Here is a 23,145-nt window from a genome sequence, read left to right as displayed (position 1 = left end):
CTGGAGAAACAGGTCGTTTAGACCGTTATTTATCGGAGCACTTGTTACGGATGAGAATTGTGTAACATGTGGTATAGAAGTGGGGATCATAGAACTTACCAGAGATCCAGAAGCAAAAGGACCGACGGAGACAGGGTTTCCCCCTGAGTAGGCACTGGTAAACAAGTTTGTTCGGAGACTTTGCAGCATCTCATCTCTCTGCTGTTGCTGCTGTAACTGTCGCAACAGATCAGCGTTCCTTAAGAGGAAAGCGTTGTCGAAACTCGGTAGTGGCGTGACAACTGGAGCGGTAACGGACAGTGTGGTAACAGAACTTCCACCCACAACATTTGCAGCTGGAGGAGCCGATGTGGAGCCTATCGAGGCTGCCGAAGCGATAACTGCTGCTGGAGCGATTGTGGAATTAGCATTTCCTTCCCATATATCATTGTAAGATGGGAAAGGACTGGTGGAGACTACTGCTGGTAATTCTGCCATTACTTCGAAAAAATGAGCACAACGAAATGAATTATGTGAATTCGAGGGGATGGCGCCACTGAAGACTCAGAAACCAGTTGGTGCGAACTGGCCAGAGTAGAACTTCAGATGATCCGACAAGAGACCTGCAAGATCACAAGAGACAAGCACACCGTTAGCCTCGTCACAGGGAGGGGGGCCTCTCTGTGACCAAGCTCGGGCGTGAGAATAAGTATTTGTGAGGAGGAAGTAAGTCAGGGAGAGAGAGAGTAGCGATTACCCCTTGCTGGAGGCTTTGGCGGGGTATTTATAGCTTTTGGGTGTGCTGACGTGGCGAGTTAGTTAGGGTCGGACCAGTCGCTGTCATGACGGTTATGGAGGTGGGGCCTAGTTAGTTACACCGGACCATCGTAGGGTCCGGTTCGTTTCGTGGTGCAAGGCCCGGTCCGATCTGTTTGTAGCAATGATTCGATCCGGTTAGGGACGTATCCTCATCAGTTGTCCAATCCAAAAAACTTTTGAGCATAATTTAATTTATGATTATTGATTGTAAAATATACATATAACATATATAAGAATTTATATGTAACATATTTATATGAAATATTATTTTAGAGACATATTGATAAATTAATAGTTTAATAGAGCACATGCGATGGGCTCCGAGAATGAACGTGACAAACAAGCTCGTTTCTCTGAAAAGGATAAAAAGTTGTATGGCTTCAGTGATAAACTTGACATTAACTCATTATTCTAACCAGGAACATCACGTACACTCGCAAAGCTTGACGTTTTCGACCGGCGGGAGGGATGAGGGTTGAAAACGTATATACCCAAAAAGTGCTATACGAAAACTACACATATAACACTACTGAGCGAAAAGTTCGGGGTCCCCCTCCCGGCCCCTTCAAAGCTGCACCAATGAGTACGCATGTCAAATATGTAAATCATTAGATGCCACCGCTTCAAGCACAAGCATTTGTTTTTTTGTGATCATCTCTCACAAACTGGCCTTGCAAATGGCCGAACACATTCTCCAAACAACATATGTTCAATTGATGCTATCTAGCATGGAAGGCTTCATCTTCATGTACTGCGTCCAAACGTGCAATGCCGTGGCTAATCGGTCTACGTAAAAACTCTTTACGGTATAGCTTAATAATCACAGTGCAAACATATTCTAGACATTCATGTGAAATCCTACTAGATATAGTTAGATATTCATCGTGTTTGTCAACAATATTACCGGTTGCGAGTTCACGAATCCCCTATTCTAGACATTCATGTGAAATCCTACTAGATATAGCTAGATATTCATCGTATTTGTCAACAATATTACCGGTTGCGAGTTAACGAATCGCGGATGTGCATTAAAGATGTGCCATGAAACCTACTTGAAACCATTCAAAGTTGGCTTCTATATTTCCCATAATTATTAAATTAAATTTTCGATACCCAAAATCTCACTCTAAACGACGCAATATCGTACTTTGAATTTTCGACAAAGTATCATTCATTAGAACTTCTTAAACCGCTTCTCGATCACGTGGCACGTATTTTTTTCTTCGATCGCCTCGTATCTTCAAGTTCTTCTACTAGCGCCGGCCACCTTGACAAGAAATTTAAGAGTAGAATCACTAGAGTCGGAAGAAGTTGGTGAGCCGGGTGGAAACAAATTGCTTGACCCCTCCATTTGATATGTATATTTTTTTGTTTGTAAAAGAAATAGTAAAATGAAAGTAGGAGAAGAGATATTAAAAAAATATTTATGTATGTATTTGTAGTGTAAAATGAGATATTTTTTTAAATACCGATCATATGACCGTTTGAGAACAGTCTACCCCTAACCCGTAGCTGGTTCGTGAACCCGGATTACTCCATCACATGAGATCATCGAGGTTGCAACAGTCTTCTAGCCAAACCCGCCCAACCCGATCCTCCATCTCATGAATGGCTCAAATACTTTTAGAAAGAAAAAGATTTATCCAACCCTTGATACTATAGGAAAATTTGGTATTGTATTATATTATATAATAACTAAATGCAGAGAATAATTTATAGTCTTTGTGTTTAGACTATGGGGTGTGGGGGGGTTTTGGGTTGTGAGCATTGCTCGACACGTAGTACTTATTGGGTCCACTAGTCCACATCCAAAAAAAATGGGGTGTAGAAGGGGCACATACAGACGGCGTTGGGGTGCCATGTGGACCGAATTTTATTTTATTATTTTGTTTTTTTATAGCAGAGAATTTAATAAAGTAATTTTAAATAACTACAATAAAAAAATACATTACATCATCAAAAAAAAAAAAAAAAAAATCAATCAATCATCTTCATACGAAAATGACGCCTAAACATTTTTTCATCATACGTTGGTTGGGGTAAGATATAATCGCTTACCAGCAAATCGTTTGTGGTTTCGCGTTCACGAACAATATGCTTCCTCCGTTTGGGTTGGGGTTGGGAAGTCCATTCATCTGAATCTTCAACAATAGCTTTCACGACCATCGCTACTGTTAATAATATTTCCGCCCCGTCGTATGATGAGGATGACAAAACAAATCTATCATACGAATCACTTGAACTTGAAGAATCCATTGTATATATTTTTTTGGAGGTTGGTAGTGGTTTTTGAATTTTTTGACAGTAAAAATGAGCAAGAATTGTTTGATTTATATAAAATATAAAAAAATAAGATTTTTTTTTTAAATAGTCGTTGGCCAACACCAAACAACTAGCTCAACGGTTGCCACCAGCCAATCTAAGTCAGCCACCTCAGACCTCCCCTCCACCCTACGCCAAGCTTTAAAGTCACGCTAAAGTGGTAATGCTGTGACCAACGCTGGCACAGTATGAGTTAGCAAGCGTTGCCTGACATCCCCTACACCAACTAGTCTTTTGCAAAAGACAACATTTTGATTGCGCATGAGATTTTGGTGCATTGATTGCCTGTGGTTGAGATTGATGTGGCCTTGTCCCTTGGTTTTGGGATTCTAAACTATATATATTCAAATAAAAAATTGCAGTACAGTTGAATAAATTATTGTGACTTACAGTTGAATAAAGAGCTAATTGCTCGGATGGTTCCTGTGGTTTCATGTTTTTTCACATTTAGTCCTCACCTTTTGAAAATAGCAGCTATGCTCCCTATGGTTTGTCATTTTGTTACTCGGATAGTCCCTGGGTAGATGTCCGTTAGTTTAGAAATAGCAGGTATGCTCCCTATGGTTTGTCATTTTGTTACTCGGATAGTCCCCAGAGTAAATGTTTGGGGACCATCCGAGTAACAAAATGACAAACCATAGGGAGCATACATGTTATTTACAAAAGGTGGGGACTAAACGTGAAAAAACGTTAAACCACAGGGACCATCCGGGCAATTAACTCTTGAATAAATTATTGTGACTTATAAGTTAATACCCTTAAATTAAACTATCCATGAAAATATTATCAAGATGTGTCTTTAATAAATACTAAATGTTAAATACTTATTTCTAAAAGGCTATTCTTTTTATTTAGAGGTCAAACTTATATCCCATTTATGTGATAATCAGTGACTCGAGTTGTATAATAAAAACAAGTTAAGTAGAGAAACTTATTTATAAATAATACATATTAAAACTGATCAACAACTCAAACAAATTCATAATTTTTCAAAATTATGTTTGCTGTTTTTATTCCTTCGTTAATAACACAGGAGTTAACTTAAAATGAATCTAAAAACCATGTCTTAATAGAACTTGAAAGGCCTTCTCAGTACCTTTGTCTCTCTAATAATCAGTATATTTTGAGCTTACTTTTGACCTTATTAAACAAGTTATAGCCCAGGCCATAAACAAAACCAAAGCCCAAACATATTATGATGTAACCAATCTGGCACTTTGGTAGTTTGGTATAGTCTTATAGACAGCCCAATTGGTACAATCCCATAAACATACTAGAGCCCAAACATTCTAGCAAACTAAGTACAACTTAATAATTTATACCATACTAGGGTTGTTCATGAGCCGAGCCGAGCTAAGTAAGGGTAAGCTTGGGCTCGGCTCGATTATGAATCGAGTTGACTCGACTTGACTCGGATTTAAAACCAAGCTGAAAATCTAAGCTCGGGCTCGGCTTGGTTTTAAACCGATCTGGCTCGGCTCGGCTCGGCTTGGCTCAATTTTAAAAAAAAAATTAATACATAACTCTCAATTCAACAGTCTAAAATATTATTCAATACTTCAAAAGAACATTTCCAAAATAAGTTCAACTTAACACATTAAAAGTCAAAATGAAGTTCAACAACATAAAATAAGCTTTAACTTTTAACGAAATACAATATTAGTTCATTAGAATGGTAATCAACCTTCAAATATGTCACATATATTAATTTACAAGACTAAATATATATAAATAATAATTAGTTTTTGTAATATATTATAATGTATATAAAAATAAAATATATTATAAGTATAATAATCCGAGCTGAGCCGATCCGAGCTACCAAGCAAGCTAAACCGAGCCGAGCCGAGCCGAGCTAGGCTCACTTTCTAATTGAGCCGAGCCGGCTTGACTCAATTTCAAACTGAGCCATGTCGAGCGAGCTTTTTCCTAGCTAAATCTGAGCGAGCTTCAAGCAAGCTCCGAGCCACGAGCTTTTTGGACAACCTCATACCATACAAGTCTATTTTTATTTATTGTTATCTTTTTGTGAATGGCTAAGGGATAATTTCATTCAAGAAAACATGCATAATTAAAGTTGAATCAACAAAAATTCTCAGAAGTTAAAGCTACACTAATCTTCCAAAACTAGAGATGAAATTTTTTTCCCTTAAATTTAACCCGCATAAAGCTTATACACTTAATCTTTCTATCCAACTAATTGATGGACATTCTTTTATATTGAAAAACGACCTCGTTCCTAGCCGTCAAATACACTAGCCGTCAAATACACTAACAAGATGTAAGGATCATCGTATGATCATCTTCCTAAGAACTGGCACCTTAATCAAGGGGTTCTGTGAAGATCGATGAGATCCCTAGTAAAGCAAATATCGGCAGAATATTGCACCAAATACCTACTCAATGCTGACTGATGCTAGTCAATAGTCATCCAACAAACATTAACTCCTATATTTAATAATGATATATTTTATAAAACAAATCTCATACCGAGTTCAATACCTGAATGTTTCAAGTCTGACATTCGGATTCACGTCCCTTTACCATATCTACATATACCAAAGCATGCACCAGCTTCAACTCGGGGCGGGAATTCTTGACACGACCCGCCAACCCGACTCGAACCCGACACTAAAAAAACAGGTTTGGGTTGACTAACACGACCGGCTTAAAAAACGGGTCGGGTTCGGGTTAACCCATATTAAAAACGGGTCGTGTTCAGGTTGACCCGTATAAAAAACGGGTTGACCCATTAACCCGTTTAACTATTTAGATTTTTTTTTTCTATATATTTTTTTGTTTTTATCGTTTCTATTTAACATGGTTAGTTATAATAATGTTAGTTTTGACACATTATATTATTTATTTGTCACACTCATACTCATCATTAAACATGTTATCGATAACCTGCTTAAAATCCAACAAATCGCTTATAAATCGTCAACTTCTACGACTCATTTAAAAATATAGGTTAAACGGGTCGGGGTCAAGTTGACCCGAATTTAAATGGGTCGGGTTAGGGTTGAAATCTTTGACCTGAATAATAATATGGGTCGGGTTCTGGTTGGATATTTCAACCCACCAACACGTCAACCCATCAACCCAACACAATTGACACCCCTAGCTTCAACTGCATGTCCTGGAAATATGGTTCGACCCTTTCTTTAGGCGATATAAACGATCTTCCTTTAATATCTAAAACTAGGTTAATGCCCGCGCGATGCGCGGCTTCATTCAAAACCCTATTGTGACACGGGTTAAAAGCGGTACAATTAATAATCGTATAAATACTTGTGACCGAAATGCGTTTCGTATATAATACTAAAAATTTAAAAGTTATGTTATTATTCATAAATATCCAAAACTTTTTTGTATAAAATATTTTAATGTTCTATTGGTAGGTTTACCTTCTTTATCTGGCCAGTTCGACCACTTAATCAGACCTGAATTTAACTTTCTTTTATTTTTCTTTATAATTCCAGTTACTAATTGATGTAGCACTTTAGTCTCCATATATCATTCATTTAAGCCTTTAAAACCAATTCACCAGGTATTTTAACATCTCCAACAATCAATTCTTTACGGGTATCATCAGGCCCGGCCCGGAGGGAGTGCAGGGTGGGCGACCGCTCAAGGCCCAAACTCCCTCGGGGCCCAAAACTTTTTTTTAAATAAAATATTAATATTAAGTGTTTGTATATAAACTGTTTCAAAATTGCTTACATAGTATTAGTTGGTTCAGTGGCCTTCAGTTTGCATTAAAAAGGTTTGTAGTTATGTTATCAACGCACGTTCGAGTCCCAATAATAATCTGCTCTAGTATTTTTTGTTTGTTTTTTTTAATTTTTGCTTTGTTTATTATTTATAAGTTACATAAATCTAAAAACGAAACAATTTTTAATATATTTTTTAAATATTTTATTATACAAAAACTGATGAAAAGAACACATTTTAGACATAATTGAGTTATTGACTTCATCTTATAGGGCCCGTTTTATTTACTCGCTCCGGGCCCAAAATTTTTCAAGAATTTTCGGAGACGGCCCTGGGTATCATAGCTGCTAGATGTGAGTCCTTTGATTCTAAAGTTGCCTCTGTTTTCATCTATTTAAACCAAGAAATCAGAACCAATAAAGCCACCAAATGATAACAATAAAAGAAATTCATAAAAAGACCCTGAAAGCAAATTCAAAACCTTTTACATTAGAGTGGATCGAATTGGGTTGCGTTTCAATTCAAACAAAATAGTTTGAAAAATAGCTAGAGGATAATGTGCCAAACAGGTTGAAAATGTTCTTGTAAGTTTCATGTTCATATTTCATTTTTAAATGAGCAAAAATATGTCCAAGGGTCAACCCGACTCATTTTGATCTGTATAAGGATTTGACATGTTCCGACCCAACACTACCTGCCAATCTTGCCAACAGTTATCGGTATTTGTGATGGCAAACTAAACTCCAAATTAAGAGATAATAGCTTTCCATAAGGGATCAAAACCACACTGATCATATTAGATGCTAAAACTTCAAATGTTGTTGAAATAACTATTTGAGTATTTGTAATTGGCAATTCACTATCTGCACCTACTACTAATTAACATAATTCATTGAAAAATCTCCATTTTTATAATGAGAAAGAGAAGCTTCTATAGGTTATCACCCGGGAACTTCCCGGATAGAAAAAATTAATTTATATTAATCGAGTTATGTCATTAAATAAAATAAAAAGACATGTTTTCAAAAGTTATACGTATAATGAATCCATACCGATTGTTTTTATATCAATTTAAATTATATAAGTCGCAAATTGAATCATTAAAAAAATACAATTCCAACTCAGGATAACTAAGCCACCCATTTTTACTTCGAATGTCCATTATACTTCCAAAATCAATCGCAACATCCTGCCTATGGCCCTCCATTTTTATATTCTTCAATCTCAACATTATCCATTTACATATAGTACCTCTCAGCTTACAGCCACAATATCTAACATATATGCTTTGATTTCTATTTGTTGTAGTCTTCATTAGGCACTTAATAACCACACCTACAATTTGATCAATCCAACCCGAAACTCTCAGAATCCCCCTTGACCCAAACAGGTCAGACTACATAGACTCAACATAAAACCAAGAAAAAGGCTCAATAGAATACCTTTTTGGCAACCGTTGTCGAGTCTTTTTTGCCCTTGAACAACTTATCCAACAATATGTGGTACTAATGCCCAAATGGTCCAAGATATGCAAACCCGAAAAGCTGCATAACTTCGCATGTTAATCAAACTATACAACCACAACAAAATCTTTTAAATCATCTTAAAGATTAATCCAAGATTTCAAATCATCTTTAACCAAATTCAATCAAGAATCACAAAATCAATAAAAAAACAGTTCAAGAATCACATGAGTGGTTATTCACTTATAAGAAATCATATAAAAAATTATTTTCTAAATATAAATTTTTTAACACAACCCATAACCCGTGAAGCTCACGGGTATATAACCTAGTATATATACATAGAATATTTGCAAGTATATCGAGTATCTTAATATAGAAATTTTATACCATCACCACCATGTATGTACGTACGGGTATTAAATATAATTAAAATACAATGTAAAAAAACCAATCAATAAAACAATATTAATTACTTATATATACGTGAATCTAATGTCAATAGTATTAATCTGCAACACCATCACCTTTAGTAGGAATTGTGCCTCAGTATAGAGTAGTATACCCTCCTGGATATGCATATCCTAATAATGACATCAAATTTAAGATTAATTAGTAAAGCATGGGGTGGGTGATTTAAAATGGACGAGTCGATAGGGTAACCAACTGTTATATCAAATATGATGACAAACCTATATTATGCATATAACAGTCGATTTTATTGGTAAAGTCATTTAGAAGGTATTTTGCATTTTGACAAATTTCAAACAGATTTCACCCTATTTGACCCGTTAGAGTGTACCCAAAATAAATTAACCTGCGTGTATACAAACGGGTCAAAATGCGGCATTTATTACATGATGGCCCAATTAAGAAGAAGAGTTACCATGAGAATAGTGGGAGCCATATGGCTGCTGAGCTGGAGGGTATGGCTGAGGGGGATAAGGAGCTGCCAGTGGTGGGTATACGGGCGGCATAGGATAAGCTCCGGTAGAGACAAGTGGATTAATCATGGATGAAGATTGCGGCGGTGTAGAGTACATAGACACATGTGGTGCACTTGCTGATGGCAAATAACTGTTTGCATTGGCACCCGAATAATGCATTATCAATCGTACCTCGCCACCATGCCTGCCATTTTTAGTCTGCAACGGCCAAGAGCTATCGTCGTATCCCTTAGAACCGTACTCATAGAAGAAGAAACAAACAAATTTGTAGCTTATTAGATTTGATCAATCGTATTCTTGTTTTCTGTACACATCGCCAGAATATTAATGATTAAAAGCATGTACCTTGCTAACACTGCTTCTTTCCCTTGCTCGATCGCACAGGTCTCCCCCTGTCATAAATAAAAACTACAGTTTACTACATGAAAGCTGCAACATATTCATATGATAAATGAATTGAGAACCAGAGGCAATATGTGTTAAGTTGTAAATGCCAGAAAGAATATGACAGAACATGTAACTCTATTGAGCTGCTCTAGTCAGGTATCCTTCAATCAATTTCTGCAGATTCAGACAATAATCAATTAGTTAAATTACACGAGGATATGCAGAACTTGCAGCCTTGCAAGTGGACATGCAAAAAGATCATCTTTAGTGTGCAAAAACTCTAAAAAAAAAATAATTATGACAGAATCCAGAGTGGTGGTAACGTTAAGAACATAATTTGAATGAGAACTGAGTTTACCTCAGATCTAGATATTCCCATCACATTTGTTGGTGCTGTCACAAATGCAGTATCATCCGTATCTTGAGTTCAAATCCGCCATATTAACCACTTTTCCGAGTTCACCTCAAATCCGCCATATTATTTACTTTGACCAATGGCTTAACCAATGGTGTCACAATATTCTTCTTTATTAACTCTTTAAGATAAGAAGATCAATTCTGGTATACTTGAAAGGCAGACGAAGCCCCATTTTATATTTTTATAAATTTACTTTCTGAACCACACTTAAAACTAATCATGAAGATCATGTAAACAACCAAATCAAACACAAATGATCACAAATGTTACAAATCGATATACTTGATCTATAGAATCATGTAATCACTTAAAGATTTGTAAAACGCAATTACCAAAAGGAAAAAAAAATAAACAAAGCCTAATTAAGATTGGCGGAAACATTAAACGATAGAAATTATACCTGAAGAATTGGATAAACTTCTCCACCATTTGCATCTTCTTTCAACATCTACTATTTTATACATATTAAAATAATCCAAGAAATAACACTAATTATTAAAATAAAACAGAACCCAAAATTCAAAATCAATAAAACTTATAATCCAGTTCCAATTCAAAAAGCGAATCGAAACTGTAAAACCTTAGAAGGCGTAGGGAAAGATTGAGAGGAAGATTCAAGTAAAACAAAACCACCGCCGCCGCGACTCCTCCACCATCAACATTAGACCACCACTGCCGCCGCTAGACACAACCACCACCGCTAGACACAACCACATCATGCTTAGAGGAATCGCCGATTAGGGTTGATGACTATACGAATCGCCAGTTAGGGTTTCGCAACAATCGTTAGGAGACTTTTGTGAGAATCAGAGAGAGAGTTGAGAGAAAGCGTAACATAGAAGCCAAGTTCACTAAATCACCGATTTGATCTCCAGCATTTGTTGTTTCATCGCCGTGTTTGCCAGAGAAGAGAAGAGAGAGAGAGACTGAATTAGGGTTATGAGAGAATTAGCGTATGTGAGAAGCCAGATTCAGTCCTCCCCTATGAGCTATGCCACATGTATGCTGATGTGGCTGCTTATTTGGCATCAACCATAGAGTGACATGTGTCCTCCAATGGTTTGCTTTATTATATATATATATATAGATAGATATAGATATAGATATAGATACCTAAAATGCAAACAAGGCAATAGTGATTCTTTCTCAAGATGATCATTACCTTGAACATTTTTATTTATTTAGAGGAGGCAGTAATAATTACCCTTTTTTTTAATACCTTTAACATTTTCATTTATTTAGAGGAGGTAGTAATAATTACCCTTTATTTTTTAATTATTTTATTTAAGAAATTTATCTCTAATTAATCAAGAGGTAGAACAAAAAATCAAATCAAAATAACAATTATATAGGTGTAAATGAAATCATCAAATGGTCATCCAAGGCCAAAAAAAGTATATTATCAATAAGCCCCTAGTAATTGTTGCACCTATTGTAGTTGATAAAAAGTTACAATAGCGATACTAGGTGGCGCTAACACTTACTACCCGACTATGGGTACAATTGTCTTTTCAACGAAATTGGGAACCGCTGAAGGTCTGCCCGAAAGACCAATTAGCGGGGACAACATTGTTGGACACCACAGTCCGACCATCACTTGTGGTGACCTTAAAAGATAGAGACTGCCCGTTCAAATAAGTGTCAGATTGCCAGTTTTGGCCCCAGTTTTGTTTCATTTGTTGCCATCCTGTTCTTGACCCTTTGATTGCCACCGCGTGCACGTCACCAGCACCACCCACATTTGTAATTAACACCAAATTGAAGTAGGGGTGTCCGTTCATTTGGAACCTAATTCCACCCCTTCTCACGCAGGGTACCCTAGAAAACAAGAACAAAAAATATTAGTAAAATAGTTTGGTATTAGAATTGCAATGTTTAGGCATGTAAACAAATTGGAGAAAAAGAGAGCATGCAAAAAGAGAGCATATTTTTGCGGTGCAACTTGTTGCCTGTTTACTTGTCGTTTGTATGTAATTTGTTGATCATTTTGGTACTTTATTGAGATGAATTAAACCAAAAAAATATATATTAAACACAAGCTTTAAAGAATCAAACTTTGTTTGTTCTAGTTTGTTTTCAATCGTGTTTGTTAAAACACATGTAAATGAAATGAAAAGTAAACTACAATATGTAAATGAAAATCTAAATACCAATATCATCGCATGATTAAGAAACAAGTGATGCATAAACGAAAGTTTCTAAGTAGATATAAAAAAAACTTCTTGCTCATATTAGTTTCTTTATTAATTTAAATTAAGTTGACAAATATCTTGTTCATATTTGTTTCTTTATTAAATAAGTAGATATAAAAAAAACTTTTGTCACCGTTCACGACTGATCACTAAGTACGTGATTCGTTTAGAGACGGTTCACTACGCATTCGGTCTGATAATCTTTTGTAAAAATATGTTGGTATTTTAAGTAGGTTACCAAAATACATTTAGTAATCGTAAAATTTCTAAAGTACATTTAATACTTTCAAAAATAACAAAATAACTTTGCAAGACAAATGCTTGTAAATTTACCAAAATACCCACGATGTGTGAAGGCATCTCATGAAATTTAATAATTTATATACCTTCTATAAGCAACAGGAACAATTCCAGCTTTGTACTGAGCAATGCGTAGGAAGGCAGGTTGAGATAGATCAAAATGACGTAGAGGAGGGTTGCACCAGCCGCCTTTCTCGCTAGGTAAGGCGGGGTTCGGTGGGCAGAAGTTGGTGGCGGTGACAACAATGGAACCCGGTAAACACCATTGACGATCATTAACACACATGATTTGAAAACATGCCCCACAACTCAAACCATCGTTGAACAAAGCACTACTTAATGCTACATTGTTTGTACCATACCCTTGACGATACACATTCCCATACCCACAAGCACCACCTGTTATACATACAGAGTGTGTGAGTTACGGTTTTAAAAATAATAATAATAAACAACACAACAAATTTGAGATAATGTATGATCAGTACTGCATACCCATTGTGCCGTCGTCGTAGAAGGTGGCATGCGCATTGAGCCAACCGCCGTTAACGATTGACGGAAAACTAACAAGCAATAAGCTAGAGAAAATGAAAATAACAATGGATTTCATTTTTGGGGAGTGATAGTAACTGGCCTATGTGGGAAGCATATAAATAGGATTATTTTGAGAATTTAAGGTAATAAGATATTCAAAATGTTGCCTGGGCCGTTTAGAATAATATTTGGTAAGCACATATTAAAAAAATGTTGCATTGAAAGTCTATTTAATATTATTCCTAACTAATAGATATGTCATTCAAAAAATGTATGTATTGAAAGTCTATTTAATATTATTCCTAACTAATAGATATATAACTAGTGATAATACCCGCGAATATCACGGTGTTGAACAATGATATGTTTCTTAATTTTTCAAAACAAAAAACGTTGTTAACATATCAATTTAAATTTAAAATATTAAAAAAAAGAAATTCATTGTACTACAAATGTAAATAAAGGGCATCGAAAAGTAAATGTAAGAAATATGATTTTCGGATGTTCAATATAAACTGAAAATCTGTTACTCTAACACTTCTGCTTGCTGGAGTTTCGTAACCAATAACTTCGAATTCGTTTTAGACCAATTGAAAAAACAATCGGTTGTACATTACTATACTTGTAAATAGATTTACAATTAGTTGTAAAAATATTAAACATCTAGTAACAAACTTTTATCCTAAAATACAAAAACAATAGCTATTGAATCTATTTAAGTAAAATATATAAAAGTAAATATTGGTTAAAAAAAAGTTACCGTCGAATTTACTGATTTTTTTAATAGATACTTACGCAAAATATCTATGACATTAGATAAACATTTAAATAAAAAATCATCATCATCATTACAAATATATCATATCAAGTTCTGCAAAAACAGTTCTCCTTCATCACAATACTCAAGAAACTTCAACGGCGGAGCAAGAATTAGTAAAGGTAATATTTCCGACTTCATCTCCGATCAGTTATAAGAAGATGTAACATGGATTTACCAACTAAAATTATCTTCGGTAATACAAAAAAATTATGAATTGTGTTTATTTCCGACGATTAATGAAGAATTAGATGTGAAATCGGAGTTAGGTTTTTATTAAATTGAAAATTGTGTATGTTATATGTATTTAAGAAGGATTATATGTATTGCATGTTTTTGAGTGTATATAATTTGGGTTATTACTTTGATTTGGTTGATAGATTTTGATGATCTTGTTATGAAAAAAAAAATTTCTTGCTTAATAGTGTGATTTGGATGACTGAATAGATATGAGTCTCCTTTAAAATTTATGATTCAACATTTTTTTTGTTCACTTATATTCAAAATAAGATTATATTTAACTCATATGTTAAGATTGAATAGATATGAGTCTCATTTAAAATTTATGATTCAGAATTTTTTTTGTTGACTTATATTCAAAGTAAGATTATACTTAACTCATATTGAACACTATAAAAGGATAATTTTTGGTAAAAAATAATTAACACATTTAATTATTTGTAATATTCTAATTAAATATAATGATCAGATAAAACTTGCTTTAGTCTTGTTTATATGTGTATTGTATATAGTAATTGTATCAGTAAAATGTGTGTGAAAATCTGTTTAAGACGTAATTTTCTTATTGATATGAACATATATGTATCGATTCAAGTTCAATAGTAAATGTTTATGTTAGGATCCGAGGCTGATATGATTATGTTTGTTTGTACAAAATGAACATTCAGTGAATATAAAATTATGTAAAGTGCAGCAGAAATGGATAACAAACTTTGTAAACACAATCAAAGGAGAATATAGTTTGATAAACAATTGCTTTTTCATAGAGTCAAATGATTACATTAAAAGCAAAAGATTACAATGCAAGCTTAGAGACTAAACTCCCCCTCAGCCTGATACTCCAGGGTTGGTTGCACAAGATGAAAGGATTGAATTGAGGAGAAGAACTCACTCAAAACGAATCAAATATAACAGTACAGAGTACTGTTATATTTATAGGCAAACCAAACCACTGATGTACCTCAGCTGACGTCACCATGATAGTGACTTCTAACAGCCTAACAACTTATAAACACTGATCTATACAAAACTACTGATGTCTAACAACTGATAGATAATACAATACAAAACAAGTCTAACACTGTTCACGTTCCACTGTTGTAGCCTAAGCACTGATTACTTGAACATCAGTGCTTTCTTCAAAAGGTGATCAGTCTTTGAATGAGCAGTGCGTGGATCTTCAGCAGTACTTACGAGACAGCAATAGATAGAGCTCAGCGTTTGCCTTTTAGCAGACTTTAGTTGATTCATCAGTGTTTGGTTCATCAGTTGTTCTTCTGAGCAGTGTTTAGAGTGTATCAACAGATAGGTAACCACTGTCAAGGGGAGAGTTTAGTGTAAACATCTGCTTATTGTGAATCCACTGTTGTGATCCAGTTTTGGCTATAATTATCTGTTCCTCTGATAGGGTTCAATCCCAACAATCTCCCCCTAGAACAGATAATGCCAAAACTCTTCATTATTGTGGACATTTATTGCCTCATCAACAGTTCCGTTATCTGTCCTTTAAATTGTAGTTCAAAGTTAAGGGCATCTGTGTCTTCATCATCCCTGCTAAGTGGAAGATCAAGGAGATCCTGCAAATCTTCAAGACTCAGGCCAAGAGCTTGTTCCCTTGATATTTTCTCCACTTCTCCAGCAGACCTGAGCAAAGTCAATACGCAGGTCTGTTTGTCAGTTTCCCACTTTTGTATTTTTGAGCCTGGTGGGTTTCTTGGGAGATGTTTATTTGCAGAGGTATTTGGTGAGGCTGGCCTATTCATAACTAGCTGACCAGTATTTGCAGTTTGACCCAAACCAACAGTTTCTATGATCATTTTCTTTATGCCTTCTTTTACAAGGTCATCTCCTTTTATCAACTCTTGGATGGTTTCAGCTCCCAACTGTTTGTGTGACCTTTTTTTATAGATGGCAGCACCAGTTGGAGCAGTGGTTCTCCTGATTTGCAGCTTTGATGGTCTTTTTGAAACCTCAGCTTCAGGATAGTCAGGCTTTTGAGGCACTTTTGGATCTTTCTTTCTTAATTCCTCCAACCTTTTGTAGGTGATTCTGACCACATCTTCTTTCCGTCTAGCAATTTGTCTTTTGTTTCCATATTCAGCAGCAACCAGTTCTTCTCTCATTCTTTTCAGTTCTACCTGTTTGTCAGGTACATTCTTTCTAAGCTTTTCCCAGTCAGGAGGAGTGTGAGTGACTTTCCTTTTTATCATGTCTTGAATTCTTGCTGCTTCATTTTCAAGCTCAGGAACAGTCCACTCTTTGTACATGTATCTCTCTCCTTTGTACTTCTTGTGAGCCATGATGCTTTCAATGTAGTCTTTCTTCAAAGTTTCAGCTGCTCTTTCTGAAATTTGTTGACTGACATTTTTTGCAAATTATTCTAGGGAACTGACTTGTGTGAGCAGATATTGATAGGTTCTAGAAATTTCTTTGTCAGATTTCCCTTGTGTGTTTCTTTTTGAGATATCCTCTGCTTGCTTGGCTTTGATTTTCAAATATTCATCAACATTTTTAGGCCAGGGATATCCTCTTATTGATGGCAAACTCCTTTTGGCAGGGTCATCCTCATAGTAAAAGGATTTTATTTCTTCTCTAACAGCTTCTAGTTCAAGAGGAAACTGAACACCTGCAGGAGGTAAGGGCTTGTGCATTCGAACCGAAGAGAGAGTAACTGGTTTTGGTATTGTGACAAGAGCTAAAGATTTTGAAGATGTTTAAGATGGTGAAGTGTCATCATCTTTGAGAATTAGCCTTCTCCTCTTTGTTTGAGGAGGGGCTGATGATGTTTTGGATGGAACAGTAGTGGTGGATGTAGTGGCAGTGATTTGTGATCGACTAACAGTTGTTGAAACAACTGGTGTTCCAACCACTGTTGTCTTTACAGCAGATGTTGTAACAACTGCTGTCTTCTGCCTTTTGACAGGAGGTGATTTTGTTTTTGGTGGTGATGGTGGTAAGGCAGTGGATGTAGTGTGTGTTGAAGTGGTGTGTGTTGAAGTGGGAGCAGATGTTGAAACCACTGAAGCACCAACAATAGTGGGTACAGTAGGAGTTACAACAGCTGTTTTAGGTGGTGGTTTTGGAACAGACTTTGAACGTCTGGTTGGAATGGATTTGGGTAGCCTTACTATTTTTGTAGGCTTCTTCTTTTCATCAACAAGATTTTCATCATCTTTTGACCCTGAAGTACCCTGATCCGGATAATTCACCCTGGCTTTCCTTTGGCCTCTCTATCCCTTTTACACTTGCAACTGCTTCTGCCAGTGCATTTGTGGTCACATCAATTTTCTTGCTTCCATCTGGCAGAGGGATCTGTTTGGTCATGTTTGCATTTTCTGGTGCAATGTAGAGACCATCCTCTATTCCCTTCTTTTTCCACTCCTGAATTTTCTCCCCCTTTTTGGCATTATCTGGGGGAAGTTGATCAATGAAGAGGACTGTTGGAGAAGCAGTGCCAGTGGTGTGCAGGATCTGAGTTTTGAGAGCCTTTAGATCAGCCTGAGTGTTTTTGAACCTTGACTCCATTGCATTTCTCAGCTGTTGAACATGTTTTTCATGTTACTGATCTGCTAGTTGTGCTTGATGATGGAGAAAAGGTTGAAATAGATTCCAGAGCTCATTTGTAGCAGATGCCTGTTGTGGAGCAGGTGCTTGAGTTGGAACAGCAGTGGATTGCATCTTTTGAGTTTTCAACACCTGCTGTAGCATGTTTTTAAGATCTGCAACAGATGTATCCAACTTTTCAATTCGTTCCGTCAAATCCTGATATTTTAAATCATCACCCAATTTAATGGGATCATCTGATTTCCCACTAACAGTGGTTTTATCAGTGGTAGAGGTAGGGAGTTTACTCCAAAGATTAACCACTGATGCCCCTTATCTTGGTACTGGGGTCTTCTCCCTTCAACACTTGACAACCTTTTGATGTTGCCAGTAGGATAAATAAATCCACTGGTGGTTGGCAGAGGTGCTATAAAAGGAATTGCCTCCAAGGAAGTCTTATTGATGTAACCACTGTCCAACTGTAAACTAGTGGGTTCAACAGTTATAGTGGCTGCTTCACTTGGATTACCACCAAGAGTTACTTGTAACTCAAGGGGTGTAACCTCCTCAGGTTGTGTTAGTGGGTTAGCAAAGAATGATACATCAGGCTCGGTCAATTGTTGAGGCATATTCTCATTAACAGGTGATTGAGAAGGACTGTGTAATGCCTGGTTCAAATCTATTGCATCCAACAAAAGTTGTGTTTTTGGTGGAATTGTGGATGTGAGGTGGGGTGTAGAAAGAGAAGTTGCCACGGGCATTGGGCTGTGGATGATGGAAACGAGTGTTTCCAGAGCATCATAATGTGGTGGCCCTATGTGTACAACCTGTTCTTTTTATGAAGAAGCAGGAGGAGTTTTGGTTATGGGTTGAGATATTTGTACCAACTGCTGTGAGGAAGTAGCAGCAGTGGTTTGTTGTGACATTTGTGTTGTCACAGGCAGTAGCTCTGGTATCTCATCCTCCAGAGTTGTCGTTTGATTGGTTTGGGGGGTTTTTGATTTTTCTTTTTGTTTGGCTTTTTGGGATTTGTAGGTGTGGGTTTCAAAATAGTTGGTCTGCTGCTTTGATCACCTGGAGCAGTGGGCTCAGCAACAGATACTTGAGGAGCAGTTTCATCTGCTAAATTCTGCTCAGGCACCTCTGCTTTTGTTTTTATTGGTGCCAACATTCTAGAGAATGTTTCAGGTGTTAAGCAGTTTATTTTAAAAGAGGCACCTTGTTTGGGCAATTCTGCATCTTCCTTTACAAATTTTTGTTCTAAATAGTAGCTTAGAAATCGTGGAAAGAGCAGAAATGCCTTATTATCAACGTTTCTTACCAAATCATCAAATATTTCCTGGGAGTAATTAAAGTTTTTATTGTTTAAAATTGCATACCCCAGGCATTGAATTTTTGTTGGTATTTCATTAAAAGACGTTGTTTTATTAGAAACACACATTAACAATGTGTGAAATAAAAATCTGGGTGCAGAAGGAAAATAACCTTTTTGTAAGGTATCCCTTTTAGGTTGCTCTGCATACCCCCTGTTTATGAAATCCATTTTCAACTCGTCTTTTGAAAATGAGGTTTTTCCTTTTAAATCATCGAGTTTAAAGATTTCAGAAATGGATTGTGGAGAGATTTCAACCTTCTTACCCTGTATCTAGGAATTGATGGCTGTGATGATGTCTCCTTGTTTTTCAAGGGTGGCATTCTTCCAGAACTCTCTCTGGGTCTGAAGATAAATGGGAGCGTCTGCTGTTATCAAAGTTTTGTACTTTGATGCAGATAGGATGTCAATGATGGAATCGAAGGTGTTGTCAGTTGTGGGTTTTGTGAGTATACCCACATAGTTGTGAGGAGATTTGTAGCGAATCTCCGTAGTTTCAGCGGCCATTTGAGTGCATCTGATGGGGTGGAGGAAGAAGATGGTTTTGATTTTGACTTCGATTTTGGTTTCGTCATTTTTGATGAAGAAGATCGAAGAAGGTTTTTGGAGTTATGAGAGGGAAACTGCTTTGTGAAGAGAATGTTTGGAATTCAATTAGACAGTGTGAGCCCCTGTTTGGGTTTAATCAGGGTTTTATTCAGGGAAAAAGTGAACGCTGATGTGGCAGCGGTTATAATGATCTGACGGCTAAAAACTGACCACGTGCCAACCCCTGATGAAAAGGTAAATAATGGAGGACAGTTGTTTTGACAACCACTGATGGATCAATCATCAGTAGTTACAACGGTAATGAAATGAAACAGTGGGTGTATCAGTGGATGGAACAATGATTTTAAACATCAGTGTTTTTGCAAGAAACAGAGATTGACTATCAGCAGTGGACAGACTTTAGAGAGCAGATGTTGAAGCACAACAGCATTTAAGGAACAGCAGTGGTTGAAAACAATAATGAGGATCATTTGTGTTACAACTATTTCTGCAGCAGTGTTTTGACTTTTGACAAATAATTTTAGCATTTGCTTGTCCAGATGTAGGAATTGATTTTGTCTTGTGAAAGCACAATATCTTATCTAGCATCTGTTGAACACCATAATTGCTATTCTTAACAAAATACATTTTAGATGTATATTATCAAGATTAAATTGCCAGCAGTTATCTACAGATATTTTTGTTCAAGGTTTTGCCAAATGTCCATTATTCCAGACAGTGGTTTGACATTCCAGATGGATGAAAACTTTTTCTACTAAAACAACTCATTTTGTGTCTAATTACTTGAACTAGAACATGAGTATCTCAGTAGTTCAAAATCAATTTGCAATCAATTTATGATCTGTGATAACCAAACTTGAGCTTAACATGACCTCGACATGTGTGCCATTTCTTTTTTATCAGATTTTAAGGATAGTAATTTCACACAAAAATAAGGAAATTGCATCCTGACCAGAGATGAACTTTTACTATCAAAAAGTGATCAAAAGTACAAAATATTTTTTACAAAAGGTGATATATATCTGGTTTTATTTAGAGAAAAACACCTTTTAAAAAAAATTAAAGGATGTTTTGAAAATCAAAAGGATCTGACAGCTTTCCAAATAAGTTCATGACCATATCATTCTCAAGTTATTTTGACCATTGTTTGGGGTCATTTTCTTGTCAATTGATTGCAAATTCTTCTTTTAAGAACAATCATTGGGGATGTCATTTCACCAGAACAATTTCTGTATAGATGAATGCACACACAGTTGCATGATTCCATTGTTTTACCCAATTTTAACCTCAAGAGTGTTTTATGCTTATACTCTTTTCTTTTGATTTCAAAAGTTTTGAGATAACCACACTTTGAGATTCATTCATTTTCTTTTTCCCTTTTTACCCTTTTATTCTCATGTTCAGAAATACTCACTAGGAGATTTTATTTTGAACATGCTTAGTCCAGAATCACGTAGAAGTAATGTTTTGAGAGATCTGACCACATTTGTGCATGTTTTATTACTAGATCTCACATTACATATGATTAGGACAGTTTTGACACCTTATTTTCTTAATGTGTTTTGACAAAGTTGATTTGGTCCTTTTGAGGATTCTCAACCTGCCTTTGAGCACATAAGAATTTTGACTAAAGCTTTATTTCCCTCATTCTATGTTAGCAGATCACCTGTGTTTAGATGAACATAGGTTTTGCTAATCTGAGGTTCATACTTTAGCATTTAGTGAAAACATCACAAATATCAAAACAACAATTGAAATCAATTTTGAAAATGTCGAACAATCCCATAATTTATCAGATATTTTACAGATCTGAAAACTATGAGTGACTTGTGCATGATATCACTTCTTGCGTGAAATTTGTGTGTCATATGACATCTTGGTTGTTTTACATAGTTTCTAAATAACCATTTTGATCATGATTCACTTGTTACTCTGTTTTTCAACTAAATACAACCAACCTTAGTATCAATGAATTTTGAGCCGAACTGTTATGTCAAATTGATTGTTAGATCGAATTTGACTGCCCAGGCTCTGATACCAATTGTTAGGATCCGAGGATGATATGATTATGTTTGTTTGTACAAAATGAACATTCAGTGAATATAAAATTATGTAAAGTGCAGCGGAAATGGATAACAAACTTTGTAAACACAATCAAAGGAGAATATAGTTTGATAAACAATTGTTTTTTCATATAGTCAAATGATTACATTAAAAGCAAAAGATTATAATGCAAGCTTACAGACTAAACTCCCCCTCAGCCTGATACTCCAGGGTTGGTTGCACAAGATGAAAGGATTGAATTGAGGAGAAGAACTCACTCAAAACGAATCAAATATAACAATACAGAGTACTGTCATATTTATAGGCAAACCAAACTACTGATGTACCTCAGCTGACGTTACCATGATAGTGACTTCTAACAGCCTAACAACTTATAAACACTGATCTATACAAAACTACTGATGTCTAATAACTGATAGATAATACAATACAAAACAAGTCTAACACTGTTCACGTTCCACTGTTGTAGCCTAAGCACTGATTACTTGAACATCAGTGCTTTCTTCAAAAGGTGATCAGTCTTTGAATGAGCAGTGCTTGGATCTTCAGCAGTACTTACGAGACAGCAGTAGATAGAGCTCAGCGTTTGCCTTTTAGCAGACTTTAGTTGATTCATCAGTGTTTGGTTCATCAGTTGTTCTTCTGAGCAGTGTTTAGAGTGTATCAGCAGATAGGTAACCACTGTCAAGGGGAGAGTTTAGTGTAAACATCTGCTTATTGTGAATCCACTGTTGTGATCCAGTTTTGGCTATAATTATCTGTTCCTCTGATAGGGTTCAATCCCAACAATCTCCCCCTGGAACAGATAATGCCAAAACTCTTCATTATTGTGGACATTTATTGCCTCATCAACAGTTTATAACATATGTTGGTATAATGCAGGTTTAAAAAATGAGTCCCTCATGCGTTGCTGTCTTAGAAGAGCCAACCTCGTTAAAACTTGTATGTATAAAGCTTACAAAAAAAATATATAAGTTTTATTACAAATTATGTAAAACCTATATTTAACCGCAGGTGCTGCCAATTGATTTTGTTAAGAATGTATATGGAGAATATTGGCAAAGGAAAAAAATAATGATAAATCATGAAAGTCGTAGAAGTTGGCCAGTTTCATTGAGAAGTGTAAGTGGGGAATCCATTATCACTGACGGATGGAGTAATGTAGTAAGGGATCTTGAATTGACAAAAAGGACGTTATTGCAATTAAGGATAATGGAAGACAAAAGTATGGAAATCAATTGCTTCGTTGAAAACATATGTGGTGAATCTTTTGTCACAGTCAACCGTTACAACATTTTAAAATAATAGTAAGTATACTATTATTTCTGAATGAATATTTATTTTGTCATACTTGAAATATAAATGATTTACATAAATATATATGAATAAAATGTTACATAATTTTTCAAGTGATTCCAGAAACTTATGTCACAAAATGTTACTCGTACGTACCAGTGAACGACTGTTATAACATACATGCAGCAG

General features: G+C 35.8%; 1 protein-coding gene across 15 annotated transcripts; it reads right to left on the bottom strand.

Moving 5' to 3' along the window:
* Positions 1-7,870: 7,870 nt before the first annotated feature.
* LOC110895615 (expansin-A1-like) lies at positions 7,871-13,155 on the bottom strand. 15 transcript variants are annotated; one of them, XR_004873796.1, is made up of 7 exons: positions 9,990-11,035; positions 9,709-9,805; positions 9,590-9,636; positions 9,184-9,472; positions 8,825-8,881; positions 8,277-8,378; positions 7,871-8,169 (listed from the first exon to the last, which is right to left on the bottom strand). XR_004873796.1 is itself a non-coding variant. In XM_035980435.1 (4 exons), exons 1-4 carry the CDS (start codon positions 13,149-13,151, stop codon positions 11,561-11,563), a joined length of 645 nt encoding a protein of 214 aa, XP_035836328.1. In that variant the 5' UTR covers positions 13,152-13,155. The 15 variants fall into 15 exon arrangements, 2 of the variants coding, with proteins under 2 accessions (XP_021998625.1, XP_035836328.1); XR_004873797.1 differs by having other exon boundaries at positions 9,766-9,805; XR_004873799.1 differs by lacking the exon at positions 9,709-9,805 and having other exon boundaries at positions 10,450-10,500; positions 10,630-11,018.
* Between the last annotated feature and the right edge of the window lie 9,990 nt (positions 13,156-23,145).

Source organism: Helianthus annuus, chromosome 12 (genome assembly GCF_002127325.2).
Source record: "Helianthus annuus cultivar XRQ/B chromosome 12, HanXRQr2.0-SUNRISE, whole genome shotgun sequence".
NCBI lineage: Eukaryota > Viridiplantae > Streptophyta > Magnoliopsida > Asterales > Asteraceae > Helianthus > Helianthus annuus.
The sequence above is the reverse complement of the archived record's forward strand: the minus strand, read 5'-3'. Positions and strand labels throughout refer to the sequence as shown.

Excerpts from the sequence above, each read along its gene's own strand:
- LOC110895615 (XM_022142933.2), bottom strand. The coding sequence starts at position 13,151 with ATGAAATCCATTGTTATTTTCATTTTCTCTAGCTTATTGCTTGTTAGT. Across the intron at positions 12,941-13,036 it reads CTACGACGACGGCACAATGG|GTGGTGCTTGTGGGTATGGG; the intron begins GTATGCAGTACT and ends TATGTATAACAG. Across the intron at positions 11,868-12,627 it reads GTTCCTGTTGCTTATAGAAG|GGTACCCTGCGTGAGAAGGG; the intron begins GTATATAAATTA and ends CTTGTTTTCTAG.